Source organism: Engraulis encrasicolus, chromosome 10 (genome assembly GCF_034702125.1).
Source record: "Engraulis encrasicolus isolate BLACKSEA-1 chromosome 10, IST_EnEncr_1.0, whole genome shotgun sequence".
In the NCBI taxonomy this organism is placed as follows: domain Eukaryota; kingdom Metazoa; phylum Chordata; class Actinopteri; order Clupeiformes; family Engraulidae; genus Engraulis; species Engraulis encrasicolus.
Window position 1 is genome coordinate 37,023,671 of NC_085866.1, and position 22,909 is coordinate 37,046,579.

At 43.5% G+C, this 22,909-nt stretch overlaps 2 protein-coding genes across 4 annotated transcripts; both read left to right on the forward strand.

Moving 5' to 3' along the window:
* Positions 1-3,606: 3,606 nt before the first annotated feature.
* porcnl (porcupine O-acyltransferase like) lies at positions 3,607-15,233 on the forward strand. 3 transcript variants are annotated; one of them, XM_063208763.1, is made up of 13 exons: positions 3,607-3,786; positions 4,491-4,643; positions 7,876-8,068; positions 8,577-8,620; positions 9,168-9,349; positions 9,547-9,677; positions 10,106-10,231; positions 10,330-10,430; positions 11,388-11,464; positions 11,867-11,930; positions 13,068-13,153; positions 14,147-14,278; positions 14,728-15,233. In XM_063208763.1, the coding sequence occupies exons 2-13, from the start codon at positions 4,508-4,510 to the stop codon at positions 14,824-14,826; spliced, it is 1,371 nt and encodes a 456-aa protein (XP_063064833.1). In that variant the 5' UTR covers positions 3,607-3,786; positions 4,491-4,507; the 3' UTR covers positions 14,827-15,233. The 3 variants fall into 3 exon arrangements, with proteins under 3 accessions (XP_063064833.1, XP_063064835.1, XP_063064834.1); XM_063208765.1 differs by lacking the exon at positions 3,607-3,786 and adding an exon at positions 3,855-3,948; XM_063208764.1 differs by lacking the exon at positions 3,607-3,786 and adding an exon at positions 4,108-4,381.
* Positions 15,234-15,323: 90 nt separating this feature from the next.
* Positions 15,324-21,587, forward strand: si:dkey-16n15.6 (organic solute transporter subunit alpha). Its single transcript, XM_063208766.1, has 8 exons — positions 15,324-15,600; positions 15,713-15,860; positions 16,798-16,949; positions 17,143-17,216; positions 17,443-17,598; positions 18,778-18,889; positions 19,899-20,151; positions 20,966-21,587. The coding sequence occupies exons 2-8, from the start codon at positions 15,794-15,796 to the stop codon at positions 21,529-21,531; spliced, it is 1,380 nt and encodes a 459-aa protein (XP_063064836.1). The 5' UTR covers positions 15,324-15,600; positions 15,713-15,793; the 3' UTR covers positions 21,532-21,587.
* Positions 21,588-22,909: the final 1,322 nt, after the last annotated feature.

The following is a 22,909-nucleotide window of genomic DNA, read 5'->3' on the forward strand; positions in this document are numbered from 1 at the left end:
CGTTTTAGAGGACAGAGTGGGGAAAACATGGAAATGATGTCATCCATATTCGCAGTAGCCTAGAGATCCCCACATGGTTTTAATGCAGCCTTGGACCTCCTAGGCATCACCATTCATCCGGTGAATGACAGTGATAGCCTAAGACTGGAGTCGAGTGATACTCCACATCATTAGTGTATTAATATCAAAGAGAGCGATAATCAAAAAGCCGATCAAATGAGGAGGAACGTCATTAACGCCTCGCTATATAGATTTTAATCAGCGCACAGTATACTTTCAAAACCCCTTTCGAAGTACAGTTTGCTAATGAGGCTTGTTATCATCAATCGGTCATTGACAGTGCCGCTCCTGCGACTTGTTCGGTCGACAGCCTTTGTTTTCAGCTTCGGCAGTGCAATTGACAGACCCAGCGGAGCAGGTTAGTGTAGTGTGGTGCTGCTGTAGTCAAAGACACTTGTACCAGTGAAGGAAAACCTCTGCATTTCACTTGGGGGATGGGGGATAAAGCAAGTGAAGCAGTTGGAGGGGGAGGCAGGGTAGCCTGAGTTTCTGTGGCAAAGAGGGCAAACAGAGAGAGAGAGAGAGACAGAGAGAGAGAGAGAGAGAGAGAGAGAGAGAGAGAGAGAGAGACAGAGACATAGACATAGACAGAGAGAGAGAACAAGAGAGACAGAGAGACAGAGAGACAGAGAGGTAAAAGGGAAGGAAAGCCTGAGGGGGAAGGGTAGAAAGTAGCAGGGGTATTTCGCTTTGTGTGTGTGTGTGTGTGTGTGTGTGTGTGTGTGTGTGTGTGTGTGTGTGTGTGTGTGTGTGTGTGTGTGTGTGTGTGTGTATGCGCGCACGCACACACGCACACGCACACGCATTGTGGGGCCACACCACCTCACTGTTGGTGGCTGCACATGCAATAGTCCTTTAATCCTCAGAGAAACATGCTTTCGCTGCATGGTGTGTCTCGACGCGTGTGGCGCAAGCTGGCTTATCAGAGCAGTGCATTAACACTGCCACAAAAAGCTCCAGCCATCTTTTCCCCAAAATGACTTGAAAGGATTTTCTTTCTCATACTGTACTGCAGGTAGTTGCTTGCACAGAAGCAATTTCTTCCTTTGCTGACTCTCAGCACAAATAAGCCCACATATAGTTTCTCCCTTTGATATACAGCGGGTGGAAATTTGTGCAATGGTCTACAGCGCCGAACTTAACAAGCAGCGGCGGCAGTGGCAGCAGCAGTGTTATATGCAAAAGGGATTTTTATTTTCTTTTTGCTCCTATTAGGTCAGACCAAGCCCTTTGCGTTCCATGCACCTTCGTCCAATAATATTGACCCAGTGGGCCAGTAAATAAGGCAGGACTACTCCCCCTTCTTCCCCTCGCAGCAATTTTAAGTGGAGCAATAAGGTACAGAGATTGTTCAGTCTCCCAGGGCCATCCCCCCATAGGCCAGCGTTTCACTTCACCGGCCCTGCCCGACCATACGTTATGCTATATGGTATTATATACGTGCAGGGCCGATGACAGCCAGGCCCAGGGGCAAAATCATCAAAAAAGAGCCCCCTCTTAATACATGCAACGTATTGAGAAGTCAATTCTGGGGCCCCTCTCTCCCTGAGCCCAGGACTACTGACCCCTTTGTCCCCCACTGTCCGCTTCCCTGTATATGTACACTGAAGCCAGCCAACCAGCCAACCAGCCGGCCGTGCCTCCTTTACTCCATTCTACCCTACAGACTGCACACTCTCCCCATCTACTGCACCACACACTATACATTTTGCTCGTTAATTAGTTTATGCAGATTATGTGCTGACTTTCCAAGCCATACTTTACACCAGCCTGTCAATGTGAGTGGCAGCATGGATGACGAAGAGGCCCTTGACACAATGGCATGAAGAACGCAGTCCATGGCGGGCCAGCAAGAAAATGGATAGAGAGAAGGAAAGAGAAACATCGAAAGAGAGAGAGAGAGAGAGAGAGAGAGAGAGAGAGAGAGAAAGAGAGAAAGATAGAGGAGTGATGTTGGAAATAAAGAGATGTAGAAAGAGAGCCAGATACAGACAGAGTGAGGTAGAGAGAGAAAGAGAGAGAGAGAGCGAGAGAGAGAGAGAAAGAAAACGATAGAGAGAACGATACAAATGGGGAGCTGGAGAGATAGAGAGGTAGGAAAGAAAGAGAGGCCGTATTTCTTTCAAAGAACAACAATTCATCAAGTCCCATGTATATGTGTCGGCTCCATGTGGGTCAGCAGGACAGGGTGCCATGGGGGAGGGAAGGGAAGAAGGGAGGAAGGGAGGAAGGGAGGGAGGAAGGGAGGGAGGAAGGGAGCCGGGGTATGTCTTTGAGAACCAGCACAGGCAGGCCTGAACCTTGCCTCCAACCCCCAGGTGAATAAGTGGTCTGCAGCTACTAGGGGCTAGTGATGAATTAGAGCCAGGCCCTAACTTAGCCCTGGGGGACTCTGGTTGCACAGGCAAGAGCGACACCATGCAAGCTGATGAGGGTACTGCAGTTAGACTACATAGGAGGCAGGGTAGGACTCCTTCTGCTTTATTTCATATAGCACGATAGTAGGGCTGCACAATATCAGAAAAAAAAGTAGATATTCGATAACAGCATGCAATACCTCGATAACGATAAACAATATTTAGAAATATGGACGAGTGTTTTTCTTGTGACTAATTTGTCGGTCGATCGGGGGGGGGGGGCGGTTGCTCTGGTCATGGAGGGCGTCTTGCGCATTTGTTGATATTCAGCTTGTGATTGGACTGCACAGAAATGTTTTATTTGTTAGGGATAGTTGAGTCATTTGCGTGATACGCTTATCGCCACTTATATAGGGCGCATATTGTGCAGCCCTACATGATAGTTATATATCATATTATTTATATTTTGTAGCCTACATTTTTAGTAAACTACTTGCCAACATTCCAGAATACCATGGTGTGAATGAGAGAGAGAGAGAGAGAGAGAGAGAGAGAGAGTATGAGGATTATCAGTGGCATACAGGAAGGGCACCATCCAATGAGATCAAGAGAGAGAGAGGGGGAGAGAGAGAGAGAGAGAGAGAGAGAGAGAGAGAGAGAGAGAGAGAGAGAGAGAGATAAGGAGAATGGGTTGGATGTCCCCAATTTCCAAGGACATTTCCTAATAAAATTACAGGACAACCCGACTTGTTCAATGGCATTGCCAGTATAAATGGAAATGGTCCCAATGCACAAGAGAAAACAATTTTGATTTCTCTCTCTCTGTGACGTGTGTGTGTGTGTGTGTGTGTGTGTGTGAGAGAGAGAGAGAGAGAGAGAGAGAGAGAGAGAGAGAGAGAGAGAGAGAGAGAGAGAGAGAGAGAGAGTGTGTTAGTTGATGTACAGTATGTCTTCACAAAAACCACCACACTATTTCTACAAAATTACTTGATGATTACTTGATAGAGTAGAATAAATGCTACTGTAATGTAGCCTATGCCCATCTAATGCCCGAATACAATTTAGATAGCACAGCATCCCGCATCATCACACAATGCATGTCTTCGCGTCACATGTACAGTATTTTGCAATTGACCATTGGTTGAACCTTTCCCACGCGTAGCCTAGTTTGGTTGACTGGTCGAAAATATCAGCATTGGTTGTATGAGCAAGTCTCGTGAACACAGAAGTAACTTGCATGCCGCCGCGTTTTTAAAACATCTGAATGCCTTTGTGATGCGATGCCTTTGAATGTGCGCCTGTCGTGATTTGTAGGATAGCCTACTTCCGGAATCCGCATGTTCAATGCAGTGACTGAACCCTGGATAAGGTAAGACAAGAATTTCCAGTAGTTACACGCGCCACATACCAACACCATGAAAGTGGCTAGATGGGCTCCTTTTCTCTCGGTCTGCGAGAAGTGCATGGTGTATTGATGAATAACTTAGATTGAGGACATGTGGGGCGAATGTACCGCAACTTCATAGTCGAGGTGAATAAAACGCATTAATGGGTGGTTGCTTCAGTATCCTCTTAGTGTTTTGCCCCATAGGCTACCTACCTCACTCGCACACTGTCTACATGGACTTGTTTAGTCGTTCTCGAGTTCTCTTTCGGGCTCTGAATATCAAACGCGCCGACGGGACACAATTGTGTTACATTTCATTGTTCGCAATGCAACCTTGGATAAAGATAGCAGTAGCACTGTAACTGTAGCCACTCCAACAACACCCTCTGCAGGCAACACTGCTAATCAAATAGCCGACTGCTCACACTCAGCAAGTCTAGCGCTGTTAGCATTACTGCTACTGTTATGAAGGATACATTATGACCATCAGAATAGGCGCGTTTGTATCAAGCTGTTACATTGTTGCCATTGCTCACCGGAAAGCTGTATGTTACAGTTCAAAGGGAAGAGTTTCGCAGTAAGTTAGAGAGGCAATGTTCAGGTGAAATTTGTATGTGTCGCCTCAGCTTACTTGACTCTTATTCTTCTTCTTCCTCTTCTTCCTCTTCTTCTTATCCTTCCCCAAGGTCCTTCGGGAAATGCCATGGCATCATTCAGTACGTCGGAGTTGTTCCAGGAGTTGGCACTGGGTTGTGTGATCCCTGCTGCTCAGCAAGGCTTTGATCAAGTATGGCAGCTGCTTCTTGTATGCCTACTGTGTCGCCTTTTCTGTAGGACAGGTGAGAATGTCTGCCACTGTTTCCCTCATGAAACACACAGTAGTCTAGACACATTTTTCATATTTGTGAATGTTAGAAGCATTCTTTAGTAAAAGTTGGGAACCTATGTACTTAACATAATTTAAGTGTGCTGAATTCAACTAGACTGGTTCCCAAGCTGGATTTTGAGGTTTTGACAGTTAAATTTGAAAAACAAAATGGCTGCCAAAATACGCTATTTTTGACAGAGCATTTTTACCAAGTATTGCTGTAGCCTACTTGGAAATAAATGCTCTTTTCTAACATTTTGTGTCCCAATAATGTTTCTTGATGAATTTATCTACTATAGAGGATTTTAAAAAGTATAAAATAGCTTCTAGAATGCAAATAATGCTAATATTGTAGGTGTTAGCCTAAACGTTTCAAATATTTAGCTTTTCTAAGATATTTGTAGCCTATGTGTGTTTATATGGTTAAGAAAATTGATATAAGTATTTTAGAAATACTTAGCATAATGTGCAGTAGTTAGTGTTTCCAAAAAATCACTTAAAGTTGCTATTAGCTCTCTGAAAACTGTCCAGAAATCGCTAGATGACACCATGATATTACAAATAACATAAGTTATTTTGTGTCATTTTGAAAAATGTTCAGACATATTTTACATATTTTATAAGATACTATTGCATACATTTGAGATAATCTATACATGCTACTCAGCCTGATTGTTAGTGGCCAGACATCTCTTGAAGATGATGGAATTGGTAGCAAGGAAAAACTTGCTCAAAGTACAGTTCTGAATGAGGCTTAAGTCCTTGTTTATTGTGTCAATGATGGCAAAAAATGGACTCAACTCCCTGCCACCACAGAGAATCTCATACAGCAAGGACTGACCACCACCCTAGTGGCTGATGTGGCTTCCCCAGCTCGAGCAGCTGCCTCGGAGCCCCTTGGTCATCACCGCAGGCCATTGCGCTTGGCACAAAAGCGCACCCCGTCACCATTCATGGCGCGCTTGTAGACTCCAAAAGTCCTGTATAATACATCACGAGCGCCTTCGTCTGACGCCTCCCTTTTTCCCCTCCTGCAAGGAGGCGAGATTTCTCAGGGTTTGTCCAACCTTAACCCACAGGGCTCAGGGGCCTCAGCTGAGAGCGTAGGGGCTTCGGCCCTCTCTCCTGCAGGTTCGAGTCTAGCACCGGACCAGGAGGACATCCCCCAGCCCAGGGGCCACCTGCCCCTATGAGTCTGGTAAGGGAACATTTGAACCTAACCGGTTTTCTGGATAACGTTATCAGGACAGGTCAAGGGGCCAGAGCCCAATCTACTGGGACACTGTATAACCTGAAGTGGTCTGTCTTCGAACGCTACTGTGACCAACGCGACAAGACAACTTCTCAGTGTTCAGTACCGATGGTGTTGTCCTTTCTACAAGACTTATTGGGGGGAGACAATGCTTTACCATTTAAGTCTACTTTGCAGCGATTTCATTGTGCCATGTAGGTTTCAGTTCCAACACTCTGAGTGCCCATCCACTAGATACTTACGCCCCGTGCTACGTCACCTGGGATATCTCTCTAGTACTGGAGGCTATGTGTGGGGCCCCTTTCGAGCCCCTCCAAGAGGGGTCTCTCCAAACTGCTTTTGCACACCACCTTTCAGATCCGTGGAAGAGAGGGGACAACACAACTTGTGCCCTGTGCATGCTGTACATGAACAGGACAGCTTCATCAAGCCCTCTACAGGGCTCACAGTTTTAAAATAGAGGTCTCCAAATGGTTGGTTCAAACCATTGCCCTGGCATATGAGTCCAAGGGTCGCCAACCCCCCGGCTCAGATTAGGGCTCACTTTACCAGTGCGGTCTCTACATCTTGTCCTCTCTTCAAGGGTGCAGCAGTTTCAGACGTGTGCAGAGCGGCTGGTTGGGCCAACCCCGCCACCTTTGTCCGGTTCTACCGGCTAGATGTGACCACATTGCCACAGGAACATAGGGTTCTGGGCACGACCACTGATTGTCTGTAGGGTGATAGGAACGCTATCCTTACAGGAGGCTCTTGGAGTTCTGCCTAGTTTGGACCAGCAATCGGGAGTGATTGTAACTCTACCATAGAAATGTGAACGATTCGACTGAAAGAGAACATTAGGACATGAATATGTCCCCGGTTCTCTGAAGGAGATGAGTGAGCCATCTCTCAAGACACCCTCGTTGCCGACAGCCGAAGAGAGGTTTGGCATCAAAGTGGCTTATTTTCGGTTTTGAGAAAGAGGACATCCCGCCCACGACGCAGTTGATTGGACTTTTGGCGTGATTGCAAAGGTCTTCAGCTAATCGTACAGCTGAGAGTGTGCTCCCATAGAGATGGCTCACTCATCTCCTTCAAAGAACCGGGGACATATTCATGTTCCAATATTTAGTTTTTTAGATAATACTATCTTCTTTCTCTCTCTTTTTCTTTCCAAATCTTATTGAAAGACAATTGTGTATGATAATGTGCTTTACGGAGGCTATTGCTATTGAAAGCCAGTTTACGAGGATATCACATTATAAAACGGCATAATTATAGTAATTTTTATCTTTTTGCCATGACATTTTGCCTTTGTGTAAGTGTAGGAATACATCTTAAATGCAAATATGTGAGCATTGCACATTTATTTCCATGGAGAAGTGATACTTTCTAACGTATTCTGCCCAAAATCAAGAATTTCGGCGGCCATTTTGTTTTTTGCCCATTTCATGGTCAAAAACTCAAAATTCAGCTTGGGAACCAGGCTAGCTGAATTCAGGGTACTCTAATTGTCTTAGAAAACTAGGTTCCCAACTTTTACTAAAAAATGCTTCTAACACCCTTATAAAGGGCCTTTTTCTGGAAATGCTTCTAGTCTACAGTATACTTCATGGGTATATTCATGACTATTCTGACCCTTATTCAGACTGGAATTAATATATCTGACAAGCATCTCATAAAACCTCGTTTTCATCTATGATTAAAACTACCTCGATACAACCATTCCATCTAATATAGTAGGCTACACTGACATACTATTTAAGTGTGAAAGATTCACCACCAAACTGTGTAAATCAATTTCAAGATATTCTTCACCTCAGCTCTCCTCAAATTCTAAAAATGGGAAATACCAGTGGAGTAGAGCGGGGGAATTCTCTATCTGCACCGGATGAACGTAAGGAGGGAGAATTAAATAAACGCGCCTGTTCATCTTAGCCAAGCATCCTCTCTGCTGCTGACTCTCCCACAGGTGTGCCAACGAATGCGAAGCACCTGTGCTCACTGGTGGCGGGGGTGTATGTCCTGTACCAGTTCTTCGAGACGCACATGGTGTGGGTGGTGCTTCTGAGTGCCCTCTGCTACCTCACCCTCTTCCTGGTCTGCTACTCCAACAGCCGAGGCACTTTCCTCTCCCTCGCTGTCCTCATCTACCTGCTAGTGGGGTAGGGAAGAGCTTCTCGGCCATTTGCTTTGGTTGTGTTTTGTCAGATGGAATGATTCTGTAATTTATTCCTAGTGTGAATTTGGGGGCTACCACTATTGTTGTCTAGGATATGAACTGTACACTGGGTTCGTAAGTGTACATTTGGCACGTCTGACCTAGGGATGGCTAAAATATTGTTATAATAATATTAAATATATTTTAATATATGAATACATTGTTCTTCCAGATGGTGTAATGACACCTGATTAACCCATGGTAGCTAGGTTTACTGTCTACAACTGTATCTATTCCCATTATTGCACATTAGACATTATTATCCTATGTCTCTTTTGAAGTTGCCTTCCATACCATATGGCTTTGTCTCACATCTCCTTTTTCTTTGATGAGCATAGAATAGCAGGTTTATTTTCCCTACCTACGGTGTACTGTATGTAGCCTATTCCAGATGCTGTGATTAACTGTGTGATAGTAACTGTATAATAATTACTACTATTTATGTTTTCTAGGGAGCTACATCTGGTGGATCCTGCTACCTGGCTGAAAATTAGAGGTGAATTAACGGCTTTCATGAAAAAGTGAATGCAATTCCACTGTACTGTCTTAATCTGGTTGTACAGTCCCTCTCATCCATAAACTGAATGTATGTACCCACTAGCACAGCATAGTTTCACAAGTTTATGAAGTATATCTGGCGATCTATCGAGTGGTAGTATCTGATACACACCTCCTGATGGTCTCTATCAGGTAGTGTGTTTAATATCTATCAATGCCAGAAGCAGTGTTGGGCAACCTGCATTCATTACTTTACAATCCATCGCCGCATATTCCAAATGGCTTTTTTTAACCTGTCCAAATCAACCAGGTGATAGCCAGGGTACCTCAGTCATGGAGGAGGATGGGGGAGAGCACTCGTTAATTACCACCTTCACCAACCTGGCAGGTCGGGAGTCGAACCGGCAACATGTTGGGATACAAGTCTGGCGCCCTGACCGCTTACCGATGACTGCCCAGATACAGCACTGGGTTTGAACAAATGAGTCCAGGATGCCCATCACTGGTACATTGTGTCTGACCATTGTTTTACGCTGTCTCTTTAGGTTCCCAGATGGTGGTGGCGATGAAGGCTATCTCGCTGGCCTTTGATTTGGACAGAGGTGCTGTGTCTGCGTTCCCCTCGCTCCTGGAGTTCATGGGTTACATCCTGTACGTGGGTACGGTCATCTTTGGTCCCTGGATCAGCTTTGCGAGTTACAAAGATGCGATGGAGAGCCGTAAGCTGGTGAGTTCACTTCACAGCTCTTTGTCCTGTTTTCCATGACTTCTTCAAAACATACATCTGTCAAAATTCAGAGGTTTTCCCTCTTTAGTCAGTCTTCAAAAGTTACTGTCGCTTTAATCAAAGAATTTTTGTCTTGGAGGGAAGTGGTTGCTGTCTTACTTTTAGTGATGATGATGATGATATCTTTTATGTTATAGAAATTTTCCTGGTTTGCAAAGATCTCTGGGAGCTGGGTGAAGTGCCAGTTGTGCCTTGTGGTGTCCACCTGCATTGCACCGTATCTCTTCCCCTACTTGATACCAGTAGAGGGAGGGGAAACTCTTGACAGGTAATTAAGCGTTGTTTTACCCATGTCTTGTAACATTGTATCTGTTGCTATGCATTGTGGTAATTGGACCTGTTTGCAATACTAGTAACCTGGTGTCTATTTTCTATCTTCTATCTACTTAACTCACACACTTTGATTAATGTTTTAATAGGAAATAAAGTGAAAGTAAAAAAAGTGCAGTAATCATAGCTGTCTGAAAAGAATGAGGCCCCTTGATACAAGATCACGTACAAGATTTCCAAATTTCAGTCCTTTCTGTTTTGTTTTATTGCTATGGCAATCTCGTGACACTGATTTATTATCAATATGCCGCAAGTCCTGCAAATAAAGAAATACAAAATCTGACAAGGGACAAAGAAAGCACTTCAATCTTTGGACGGTTCTGCGTATGTGTGGTTATCTGTAATTCATTTGTCTTGTGTCCACAGGTGGCTGGATGCCTATGAGAATGCAATATCCTTCCACTACAGTCACTACTTTGTGAGCTTCCTGAGTGAGACCACCACCACACTGGCGGGAGCTGGCTTCACCGACAACAAGGACAATGTCAAATGGTGAGTGTCACTCTGATGAGTTCACGCTGCCATTTGTACCATGAATGTATTTGTATGAAGGTAAGCTGAGTGCGCTCTGTGTGATTGCTGTCTTGTAGGGATATGACGGTGGCAAACCCTGTCAATGTGGAGCTTCCCAGATCCATGGTAGAGGTGGTGTCGTCCTGGAACGTGCCCATGTCTCGTTGGTTGAATACATGTAAGTATTTCTCTGTGTTCAGTTGATATCTGTTTTACTCTAAAAAAAAAACAAATACTGCTACTTTGTGCAAGTAACCAAGTGCAAGTAACTGAGATCTTTGTCATGGGAACTGCTGTACTGAACTGAACTGAACATGACATGTGGTTCATTTAAAAATGATGCGAGAGGAATTGCATAATAGATTCAGATTGGCCAACACACTAGCCTGACTGATGGCTGCCTCTGCAGGTTAAGTGAAGGCACCGTAGTGCTGATGTTACATATCCTCCTATCCAACATTGCACAGCACAGCGTGCAGAGAGCCCAGTGATGTGTTGACAAGTGCAAGCCATGTTTTGTTGCTCTCTTGGGAATCTGGAATTAGTCTTTGTTTATATTTCAGTGTAAGGAAGATAGTGGCATGATCATACTGTGGCCCTGTATGTGCAGCTTAGGGGTGGGCAAAAGTGGCAAAAATGTCATATCACGATTTTCTAACATAAAATCTCAATTTCAATTTTTTTTTATCACAATTTTGCATCGAAAACATAAAAACAACAAAAAACAACTTTCATATACTTGCAATTTGTAATTTGCAGTTAATAAAATGTTAACACACTGACACTCAAAAAGTGCGTGCACAATTGGAATGTAATGCAAGGAATAAAAGTGAAGATCACACAAGTAAGTAAACATCACTTTGATAGTGATAACATCCTCACTGCAAGACGATCTATACGATTTCTCCACTTTGGCAGATTGGAGACAATCTTGTTCTCGATATCACGATTTTACAATTTAATGTCGTCATATCGCCCCACCCCTAGTTCAGCTCTATCGCAGAAGATGACCTGCAGCTGAAAAATATCTTATCTCTGAATCATGTTTGATGAGTTTAACGTTTCACATTTTATGACTAGACTACATGTATTATGACCATAGGGATTATTAAATATTTCTAACTTGTTTCCACAGATGTTTTCAAAAGTGCACTTAAACTGGGAACGTTTCCTGCCATTTTGGTGACCTACACGGCCAGTGCCTTACTTCATGTAAGTCAAAAGGCTGCTTTGTTTAAAGCACGTATTAAAAATACTTCAGAAACAAAGTCATGTCTTTGATAGAAATGTAAGCAATTTATAACTGTATTTTTAAGCAAGTTTGAAAGTGAAAATCAGTTTAGTGTATGGCTTGTGTTTCAGGTTTATAGTACGCCTACATAATGCATTCTGTTTGAAGTGAAGCCTTTGACAGATCAAAGTCCTTCCAGACAGACTCTTCTCCATAGGCTTGTGTTCCACACATGCATCATAGATCAAGTTTTTCTCATTTTTTTATGTTGGTTGAGACTGTTCAGGCTGTGTGTGATGATACCAAAAGACAAAGGAAGGAAAATTCGTCTGACATGCACCACTGAATATAATTTTTTGTGTTTGTTTTGTATGTTTCTTTAGGGCCTCAGTTTCCACTTGGGAGCAGTGCTGTTGTCCCTTGGGTTCATCACCTATGTGGAGCATGGTAAATCACTATACTTTCCACCCACAAATACCAATTGCCAGTCACCGTTAACACTATACTCCAGTTGAGCGGTTAGGGCGTCAGACTTGCATCCCAGAGGTTGCCGGTTCGACTCCCGACCCGCCAGGTTGGTGGGGGGAGTAATCAACCAGTGCTCTCCCCCATCCTCCTCCATGACTGAGGTACCCTGAGCATGTTACCGTCCCACCGCACTGCTCCCCATGGGGCGCCACTGAGGGCTGCCCCCTTGCACGGGTGAGGCATAAATGCAATTTCATTGTGTGCAGTGTGCACTTGTGTGCTGTGGAGTGCTGTGTCACAATGACAATGGGAGTTGGAGTTTCCCAATGGGCTTTCACTTTCTTTCAGTTGTTTCCAAAATCCCACATTGCTGTCACATCTCGTGGCTTACAGTGAAGCTGTTTAACAAAATGTCCAGCAGGTGGCGGCACAGCATCATATGTTTTCTTTCAAGTCAAACAAGAATGCTGTAATGGGGAATTTAATTCATAGACATGGCATTTCCTACATCTGTCTTCGCACATATTCCTCACTTCCCAGCATGCTGAAACCAAACCTGGAAAACTCTAGCTACTCTATGTTTGTCGCATACCAATGAATAATATTGATTGCTGTGTGAATGTTAAAAAATGCACCCCTTTAGTGAGGGAGTTTTGTTTGCCGTAGAAGGAAGGGTAGCGTGTGGTAATTCTATATATGCCATATAGGAAAAGTCCCTTAAGGTATACTGCCCTACTGCAAAGTGCAGTAAATACGGCAACATTACAATGGAGAAAAACGGCTGCAAACTTTTGGTATTAGGTTGGATATTGTCGTTACTGAAAACTTGACATGGCAATATCTCTAACGGGACACATTTGGACCATAAGGCTTTGTCGCAAGATGAAGGAATTGTTATGAACACCATTTTCAGTATAAACTCAATTTCTACTACAAAACATGTAGTTACTGCACTTTGCCGTTGTAGAGCTGTATTGAACTTCCTATTTAGAAAGTGGCTGACGTACGTAGCTACAGTATGAAGAGCTACTTCAGCATGTTGCATCACATTACTGTCTGCTGCTAGTGATGATGAGGATCTATCATCTGTGGCTTGATGTACGTTTCTGCTTCCAGTCCTCAGGAAGCGCTTGGCTGTCATCTTCAGTGCCTGCATCCTGTCCAAGAGTTGCCCTCCTGAGTGCACTCATCAAAACAAGAAGGTACAGTATGTTTCTGCTGTAATGATTAAGTTAAAGCAGTAAAAGCGTTAACATGTTGTAAGTTCAAGGTAGGGTTACAGAAGACATCTACATGTGTTACATTTTGATGTACTATGTTACACATTCATGAGTAACTCTTTATTTTAAGAGTCATTTAATTGCAATGTATTTAGGCCTATACAATAGGTACAGTGGAATAACTGTGTAATAACACAGAAATACAACTGTAGTACATGTTATTGCATCATACTCACAACGTGTTTTTTTGTATATCTGCATACCAAGGGTGCCTTAAGCCTTAGTTCAGCCCTTGGCCTCCCTGGAATAATTCATCACAAAGTACTTGTTCACTTCATAGAACATCATTGTCATTATTGTATGTATATACACAAAATATGATATAACAACATGTACTACAGTTATAGCTACAGGTTATTGCACCAGTTATTCCACTGTACATAACGAGGAAGTACACTGTAATTAAAGTCCCCTTAAAGGGACACTGTGTGAGAATTTTAGTTGTTTACTTCTAGAATTCATGATGCCCATTCACTAATGTTACCTTTTTCATGAATACTTACCACCAGCATCAAATTCTAAGTTTCATTATCACTGGAAAAATTGCATTTTTCATACATGAAAAGGGGGATCTTCTCCATGGTCCGCCATTTTGAATTTCCAAAAATAGCCATTTTTAGCTGCAAAAATTACTGTACTTGGACCATACTAGAAAATATGTGTTTAATACTTAGTAAACTTTCATGTAAAGATCAAATTTGGCAATAGGCAGCCCAATTTCAATAAGCAGCATAGTTGCAGTACCTTTTTTGACCATTTCCTGCACAGTGTCCCTTTAAAATAAAGTCTTACCCATTCATGTACTGTAATCTATTTCCTGGGAAATGTATTTGTGAAGTAGGGCATTTCCATAGCTTAGTACAGAAGAAAGATGCATTAAATTCATTATTGATCCCCCCCCCCCCCTTCTTCCAGTCTCTGTGGGTGTATGGCATCAATGTAACCTTCAGTGTTCTGGCAATTTTCCACCTGACCTACCTGGGTTCTCTGTTTGACTCCGACCTGGACAACATGGACAACGTGGAGAACAGCATGGATCCTGGAGAGGTAGGGCCAAACGGTCACACAACATCATCCAGTACTGTGGAACAGTGAGTGACGTGTTCTAGGAGATTTGGCGGGATATGCTCTGTTTAGCATTAGAAAATTAATAAACAAGCCATATTATTCACAATAGACTTGTCTTGAAAGCTTTGATGTCCCTAAAAAGGCAATTTGTCTTACAGCACAACAGAATGGCATAAAAACACATACAGTAAAAAACACACATACAGTACAAACACAATAAATAGCTAAACATTTAAGTTGATATATAAATAAATACAGACATACTGGTCAAATGCATCCTTTAAAACAAGTAAATTGCTATAAAAAAAAAAAAAGTAAAAAGAGATCAATTGTGTAATTGAGCAACATTTTTTTGTCATTTGCTTCACCTTTCTTTCTTCACACAATTACCAGTATTTTACATGAACACTGTCCTTTCTTACCCACAGGGGTTCCTGGCCAGTCACACCATTCAGAAATGGTCAGAGCTGAGCTGGTTAAGCCACAAAGTGATGCTCGGTTGTTTTGTCTTCTACTGGCTCATCTGAGGATTCCAGAAGAAGATACTTCAGTTCAAAACTCTCACTATGGAGAACACCAGGAACTTGAGAAGTGTAGGCTGTATATACAGCCCATGGCTTTTGCAGTACAGCCTGACGTTCCACTGAAGGATGTGAACCCTGCATTCCTCACATTTCAGGCAGCCAGCAGTATCCCAAAGTTGGAGCCATGTACAGTACTTCTTAGTCTTTTTTCAACGGTGTAGGTACATACTAAATACACCTTAATGCCAGGGTGCAGACAAAGGACTGACATTGTTGCAGTGTATTATATTCAAGATGGATTAATGAATCAGTCAGTTTATACTAATTTTGTATGTCTAGAAACATGGGGGAAATATGTGAACTGTTTTCATCAGATGTATTTATTTTTTCTATTAAATGCTTATTTCTAACTCTTTGTGGCTTTTTTATTATCTTCGATTGTTCTCCAATGCAAGGCATTTACACTTACATTCCTTATCATCATAAATCTAGTGTTGTTTTCTAAGGTAGTCGATGGCTTTACTTATTTTTTTATACAAATGTACAGTATTATGAATGGATTACCAGTACCACCTGAGGATTAGATAACAGTGACATCCCACAATATGGACTTAGCCCCCACACCTGAGAGTATACCTGTATGTTTTCAATCATTAACCATCGTGATCAGGAAGCTATCATTTACACAAAGTGAGACACCACCATGGCATTACACAGACAATTCTCTTCTGAGTAAAAATGAAGATCCTCTCGCCTGAATCCTTTTGCATCTATACGGTGAGTCAAAGTGTTGCATTTCATGTGGCGGAATTGAACTTTTTCACTACAACATTTAATGTCTTACAATCACGTACAATTAAACCTACATTTCTTTGTCTAAGCATTCCAGGCTGCCGCAATGGAGTGAGTTGTGTTGGCGTGAGGCTGAAGCGTTGTAGTTTTCTCTCCTCTCCACCCACAAAGGGGAAACATGGGGCATAGAGGAAACTGCACCTGGATAGGGGCAGAGATCCCCCTGTCTTCCGAATTCTTCAGAGGTGAATAATGCATCACAATGTTCTCTGGAATTATAGGTCCTAATCCAATCTTCGGTTATTTTAGTGTTTGTATGTGTTTGGAATGTTCTGTATAAAAATAGTAATTGCCTGTGCACCAGCAATATCAACACCAGTAATATTGTTAAGGTTATACTATTTTTCAACTACATGTAGAGTTATCATGGTTGGTTTCAATAGTTGTGCTGTATTTCTGTGGTCATACTGGCCATGTTTGCACACACCGCTGAGATGCATCAGATAAAACTCAAGATATTAACATGGAGTTGGTGTGTGGGTGAGGATGGATTTGAAAGCACTCGTCCATGTAAAAAAAAACAGCTTTGATGTTCATGATTATTTAGATAGACGTTGCTGAATTAGTTTCTTTTCTCTCTGTTCAGTGATTAAGAAGGATCGCTGCCTATTTCTCATCCTATGAAGATGTGTGAAGTGCTTAGTGTGTGATCAGCATGACTTCAGATGTCCTCTCCATCCCCATCCCCCAGTGATACAGAACATTCTTTGACGATTCCTCATCTCTTTTAAAGATCTCAGTGCCAGCGCTTTTAGTAATTGTATGTGATCAGGGTAGCTTCAGATGTCTGTTTCTCTCTCTCTCTCTCTCTCTCTCTCTCTCTCTCTCTCTCTCTCTCTCTCTCTCTCTCTCTCTCTCTCTCTCTCTCGTCTTTTTGGTGATGTCCTTTCCTTGTTGTTGAGTTGAAGCCTCAACATTGGGCCTCTTAGTGATGCTTACTCTCTCTCGCTCTCTCACTCTCTCACTCACTTACTCACACACACACACACACACACACTCTCTCTCTCTCTCTCTCTCTCTCTCTCTCTCTCTCTCTCTCTCTCTCTCTCTCTCTCTCTCTCTCTCTCTCTCTCTCTCTCTCTCTCTCTCTCTCTCTCTCTCTCTCTCTCTCTCTCTCTCCAGTGATTAAGAATGAGTTGTGGCTCTTCCTCATCCCGGCGGTGCTGGCGTTGCTCCTGTTGGCCCTCTTCCTGGAGGAGTTGGGATTCTTCCTCCGCCATGTCCCCTCGTCCCGGCGGAGGCGCCTCTACCTGTGGATTCTGGGAATGTACCCGGTATCTTGTTTCTCTCTCTCTCTCTCCCACTCCCCCTTCATGCCTTTTCCAAATCCAGTTATCCATGCCCTTTCATCAGCCCAAGGTGTTCCTTTGAATTGCATTGAATTGACTGGAATCAAACATGCCTATTTTTTGTCTGTGTAAGATTCTAAATATGACCTCTGCACTATTATCATTTTTCCCTTTACAGATATTTGGGTTGACCTCAATCATCGCTCTTTATATTCCCCGCTCGTCTTCACTCTGCAATTTCATCGCTGCCTTGTAAGCTAAATATAATTCACCTCATGTACAAAAGCGCAGACTACAGTATATAGTAGTCCTAGGCTGCCATTCAAATGCCACATACCATACTTAAAGGCAATTTTAACATTTAGTGTTGAATATGTGTACTTCAGTATCTAAAAACATTGTGCTGTTTTTGTAACTAGTGTTAGGTGTTCAGTTAGTACTGAGGTAATGTGAGCATGTTTTTTTAAATTCTTCTCAGGTACCACTCAATCACGTTGCTGAAGTTCATGGGTCTCATCACGGATTTCTTTGGGGGCAAGAGTCGAATGCTGGAGCTGTTGGCCGGTGATGAGGTGCACCCCAGCCCCTTCCCCTGTTGCTGCTGCTGCTGCCTTCCCATGATCGCCATCAGCAGGTACCATCTCTCTGTAGCCAAAAATGTAATAGCATGACGTTTCGGACTCTCAGTCTTTCATCACAGTGATGAGGGACTGAGAGTCCGAAACGTTGTGCTATTACATTTTTGGGAGCATCAAACAGTGTCGCGGACCTTTATTTTCCTTTCAGTTGCCTTATTTTTGGTCACCTGTGCAACTGATGTGCGTGCATTCTCTGACTTTTTACCATCTCTCTGTAGCCCACATAACATACAAAACTCTGTGAATACTGATGCATGTGTCATCCTGTGAAGTCCGCCACTCAAGGCTCGAACTCGCAACCCTCTGACATGAGAGCACAGGTTCAAAACCACTGAGCTAAAGTCCTAAGCCGATCGGGTCTGTATGAGGCTTTGGGCGGGAGCTTTACTAATGTTCTACTGCCAAACTCTGCTTCTTTTACATATGGTATATTGATGTGTGAGGATACATACAGTCTTTGGTCAAAATAAATATTTTAATGCTTACCATATTCTATACCTGCGCAACACACACACACACACACATTGTATATTGATGCACTGATGTGTACTGGTATAAATTCTGCATATCAAAAGATTAATTTTGGAAGGTTTAGAGGTCTGTCCCTGAGCCCAAAAGATAATATATGGCCCCATCACTTGATGTGATGAACGACTATAACACCCTTGCAACAGCTTGTGCATCATTGCAAGTTCAGTCACAGCATCTGAACTAACAGTGTCTCTCTCTCTAACTCTTTCTCTTTCTCTATCTCAATCTCTTTCTCTCTCTCTCTCTCTCTCTCTCTCACTCACTCACTCACTCACTCACTCACTCACTCACTCACTCACTCACTCACTCACTCACACACACACACACACACACACACACACACACACACACACACACACACACACACACACACACACACACACACACACACACACACACACACACTTCTCCCCGCTACATGCCTATTCCCATGTCCGAAAAATGGGTGTTAAAATTGCCTCCCCGATCTTGTCAACTGTGGAGCAGGAGGCAGGTGCTAGCGCTGCTTTTATGCAAGACCCGCACCTCCTCTCCTGCCCTGCATCTCTCCCGTGTGTGTCCCATTTCTATTTACGGCCTAATCAAATGACGATATCCCACGGTGCTCTCTCCCCTCACTGCTGTGATTGCGATTGCTATTGCAGGACAAGTCTGGGCTGGATGATGGCGGCGGTCCTTCAGCTGTCTGTAGTGCGCACCATCCTCTTCTTCCTCACGCTGGTGCTCTGGACAGACGAGCAGTACGACTATGGAGATGTAAGCACTCATACACACACACACAGGGGACAGACAAAGATTACAACTGTGAAGATATAAACACTGACGTGTGTACACACACACACAGACACAGACACACACACTAACTCGGGACAGACAAGGAGTATGTACGTACTGACACACACACACACAGGAATTGTCTCTGAGGTAAAACATGTTTTTACACATACAGCCCGGCTTTGCTGTGCCGTGCCGTGTTGAGCTGATTGGTAGTGTCAAACCAGCCCAGTTTGTGTTTCCATTACAAACCGTGTTACCTGGAGTATGGTTGGACTTGCGCTTTTGGCGTTGTCACGTAGCATTACTTTATGTAGGTTACCGGTAGTTTACTTAACGTTAGATCGACAGATATCTCAGCTATCAAAGTAGGCCATAAGTAGTTTCAGCGACATCATATTTGTATACTCCAATGTTGATTTCTGCCTTCGATTTTCATATCACAGTAATACAGTGTCAAACTAAAGAGCATTCCAAAGGAATAGTCCTGGTGAGGACAAGCTGTTGCGAACTCTGGGTAATAGGCTGCAAAAGACCCGCTCAGCTCGCTTCAGCAAAAAGTGACGGCTTTGTTGTGCTGTGTCAAGCTGTACCCGATAGAAAACGGGCAGTGGAAAAGAGCCTGTAGTGTTGTAGTTAAAGGTCCACTGTGCAGGATGGTGGCCAGAGTAGGTATTGCCAAATTTGTATTTCCCCCCCATGAATATCTAATACATAATAAATAAACTAACATTTACTAGTATGACCAAAGTACAGTAAGTTTTTGAGCTTAAAATGTGCAGCTTAAAAACTGCTAAAAATATTTCATAGTGCAGCACCTCTTTTAGATATGGTCTATTCTTCCACCAAATAAGTGATATGTGTAAATTATTCTTAATAATTAGTACTGGTATGAATTTAGCACAACTTCCTTAAGCTGTGACTGAACATTATTTTGTTAATAGAAATAAATACAGTAAACATTTTTTTTCTCTTTTTAATTCCTTCACAGGTGGACTCAGTCAATCCAAACATGTACGTCAATGCCATTATTGGAGTGTCCACCTTCTTGTCCTTCTATGGGTACCTGCTGTTCTACAAAGCAACCAAGAGCGTGCTGCACAGCCATGGCCTGCGGGCCAAGTTTGTGTGCATCGTAGTGGTGCTGGTGCTCTGTGGACTGCAGAGCGGTATCCTGGAGACCATGGGAGCCCTAAACGTGGTGCCCTGCACCCCGCCCTTCTCTGCACTCATGAGGTCTCAGTGTAAGTATTGCAAGTCTAGGCCGCTGACTGTGTAGGCTGGGGCCATAACAAAGTAATCTGAAAGGGGCCCCACCCAATACATATATTGTAATGAGGAGCCTCTTCTGGGCACCCTCTCACAGTCGATGCCGCTGCAGTGTATGTAGCCTAGACCTTGTGCCTTTGCAGTGTAAGAAGCAGAGCCATCATTTCTCAGTAGAAGTAGCCCAACCAGTGCCTTCTCAGTGTGAGTACAACAGCCTATACAATACATGTGTCTGCTTTGTCAGTGCCCAGCCCTCATGAAATCCCAGTGTACCCCGATCACATGCCCTCTCAGAAAGAAGTGCTTTATATACAAACAGGTGAAAAAGCTTAGAGTGCAGAGCATATTTAGCCAGTTTGTCCCCTACCACAATGGAACATCTGAATTGGGAAAGTTCAGGAGTTGAGAGAGACATCACTCTCCATCAGGAAAAGCAGACAACTATAGAGCAATCCAGGGGTGCGTTTCTCAAAACTATTGTCGCTAACTTATGTATGTTAACTACTTTGTTGGTTGCTATGCCAATTTTCCATTGGCAACAGCACAAGTAGAAACACAACCCTGGGTAGTATATGGGTCCTAAGCAGATAAACACATTTACATGTGTAATGTAATGGTGATGTACCGTATGTTAGTCAGAAGGGCCTACTGTGCCTTTTTGCAATGGGCCTCTAAAATATTGTCTACACATTGAATATTTTGCTGTAAAACTAACTGTAAAAGAATGGTTTGGTGTTTCACTTTTCACTTACTTCTATGCAATCCTTCTGGCTTTTTTTGTGCTTTCAGTGATTTACCATTATTGCGTCATCGTGGAGATGTTTTGTATCAGCCTCTTTGCCCGCAACACCTTTCGCAAGGTGGAGCCCATCTACGAGGATGGCAGTAGAAGTAGTAGTGGTGGTGGTGGTGAGGGCAGCAGGCGAGATGACTGCTTCTTCCGGACCCAGCAGGACAAGTCCGTGCAGACCGAGGGCGACGGTGAAGCTCTACCCCTCAGCCAGCAGCAGCTTGGCAGCCCGGCAGAGGAGCAGTGGCCTGGCTGGTGTGGAGGTGGAGGAGGAGGAAGAAGGGGCAGCGGAAGAGGGAGTGGGGGAGGTGCCTCCAACCCTGGCTATAACAGCGACAGCGAGGACAGCCTGTGCCGCATAGAGCACGCTCCGCTGGACCGCTTCCCCTTCCCTCTCCACCCCCGGCGGAGGGAGAGCGAGAGTGTGAGCGCAAGACCGAGTGTAACTGAAGACAGGCCTAACTTTATGACCTCCTCTGGGGTGAGCCCTGCCCTCGAGCTCTCCAAAGTGACAGTCACTGCTGAAATCAATGACGACGAAAAACTCAACGTCACTGTTGTGTAATAAAACACTGGCCCAAATTATTGTGTGTTGTTTTCCAAGAGTTCATTTATTGTAGAACACGTATGAAATCATTTGTTTAATACATGTATGAATTCTGTTTGTTTGTAACAAATAAAATTCATTTTTAATTAAAATGTGTACAGTAGATGACAATTGGCTGCCTGCTAAATCACATTTTTGTCTGAGTGCCAGCCCAGTATGAGTGTCAGTTCTAGTGCCAGTGAAGACAAGGCTAACATTGTGTTATTATTTCCATTGCCCTAACTCCCGTCCTCCCTTTTGCTTGTGGCCTCGTGATTGACGAATGAAGTTTAATTCAATGCTTTGGTTGCCTTTCCTGGTGAACCAGAAGCTATGTGTTGACGCCCAGGGGGCTACTGGTTCACCAGGAAATTGGTTGCCTGGTTAGCACCAGACCTAAGCACAAGTGAGATTAGGTCTGGGGAGTTGCCTGTTGTAAATTCCGTAGGGGAGAGAATACTTGGCAATTATGACACACTGCCCTGCTCTCTGATTAGGCAGAGAAACTGTTAAGGTCGGAATGCTTGCCCATTATGATACAGTGCCCATGATCTTGGACGTTATGAGTCATCCTCGCCAGACTGTCTTTCAGATCGAAACGATTGTGTAGAACTAAAGGCAGTATGGGAGTTCCCAGGCTAATGCTTTAGTGGTATGGACATTCTAACTCCCCAGAAATGAAACCCCATTGAATGAGATGACGGCAAAGGACCTGGAGAAGTGGCACATGCCGTTTTACAATACATGTGGGAGAGAACTCTAAAAATATAGCATACTGATTAAACATCATAATAATTGTGGCGCTAGATGACAAAGGTAGTGTCATGCCTCAAGATGATTTCATGACTAACTACCCAAAATACTGCTGTAGACCCTGGGTAGCAAAGGCCATTGAATAGGGTAAAATAACATTCATGTCATTTTACCTGACTAATCTGAAATGTCTGCTTTTTCCAACTTAAAAGGTAACCCAGTCATCATAGAAAAGTCTCTAGCAGGCGTTGTACAGTGCTCTGAACGTTTCCTTGCTTTTTGATCTTTGCCAATCACCGGCTTGAGTGTAAAAGCCTAAAGAATTAAGGCCTCTGAGGTGGAGCCCCTCGTGACCATCATGATCCAGCCTCACCTCAAGCCGACTGGATGACATAGGGTAAGGGCAAGAACACAAACTCAGCAAGAGGAACAAGATTTGAAATTAGCCGGGTAGGGATGAGAGTTTTTGGCCTTGTAGGCCTACCCATGAATGGCCTATGCATGATGACATGTTGCAGGCAGGCTATGACCCATTTGCCACAGGCGCAAATACTGCAATAACATGTATGGTGTGAGTGACGCATTCCGAAAAGATACTGATTGA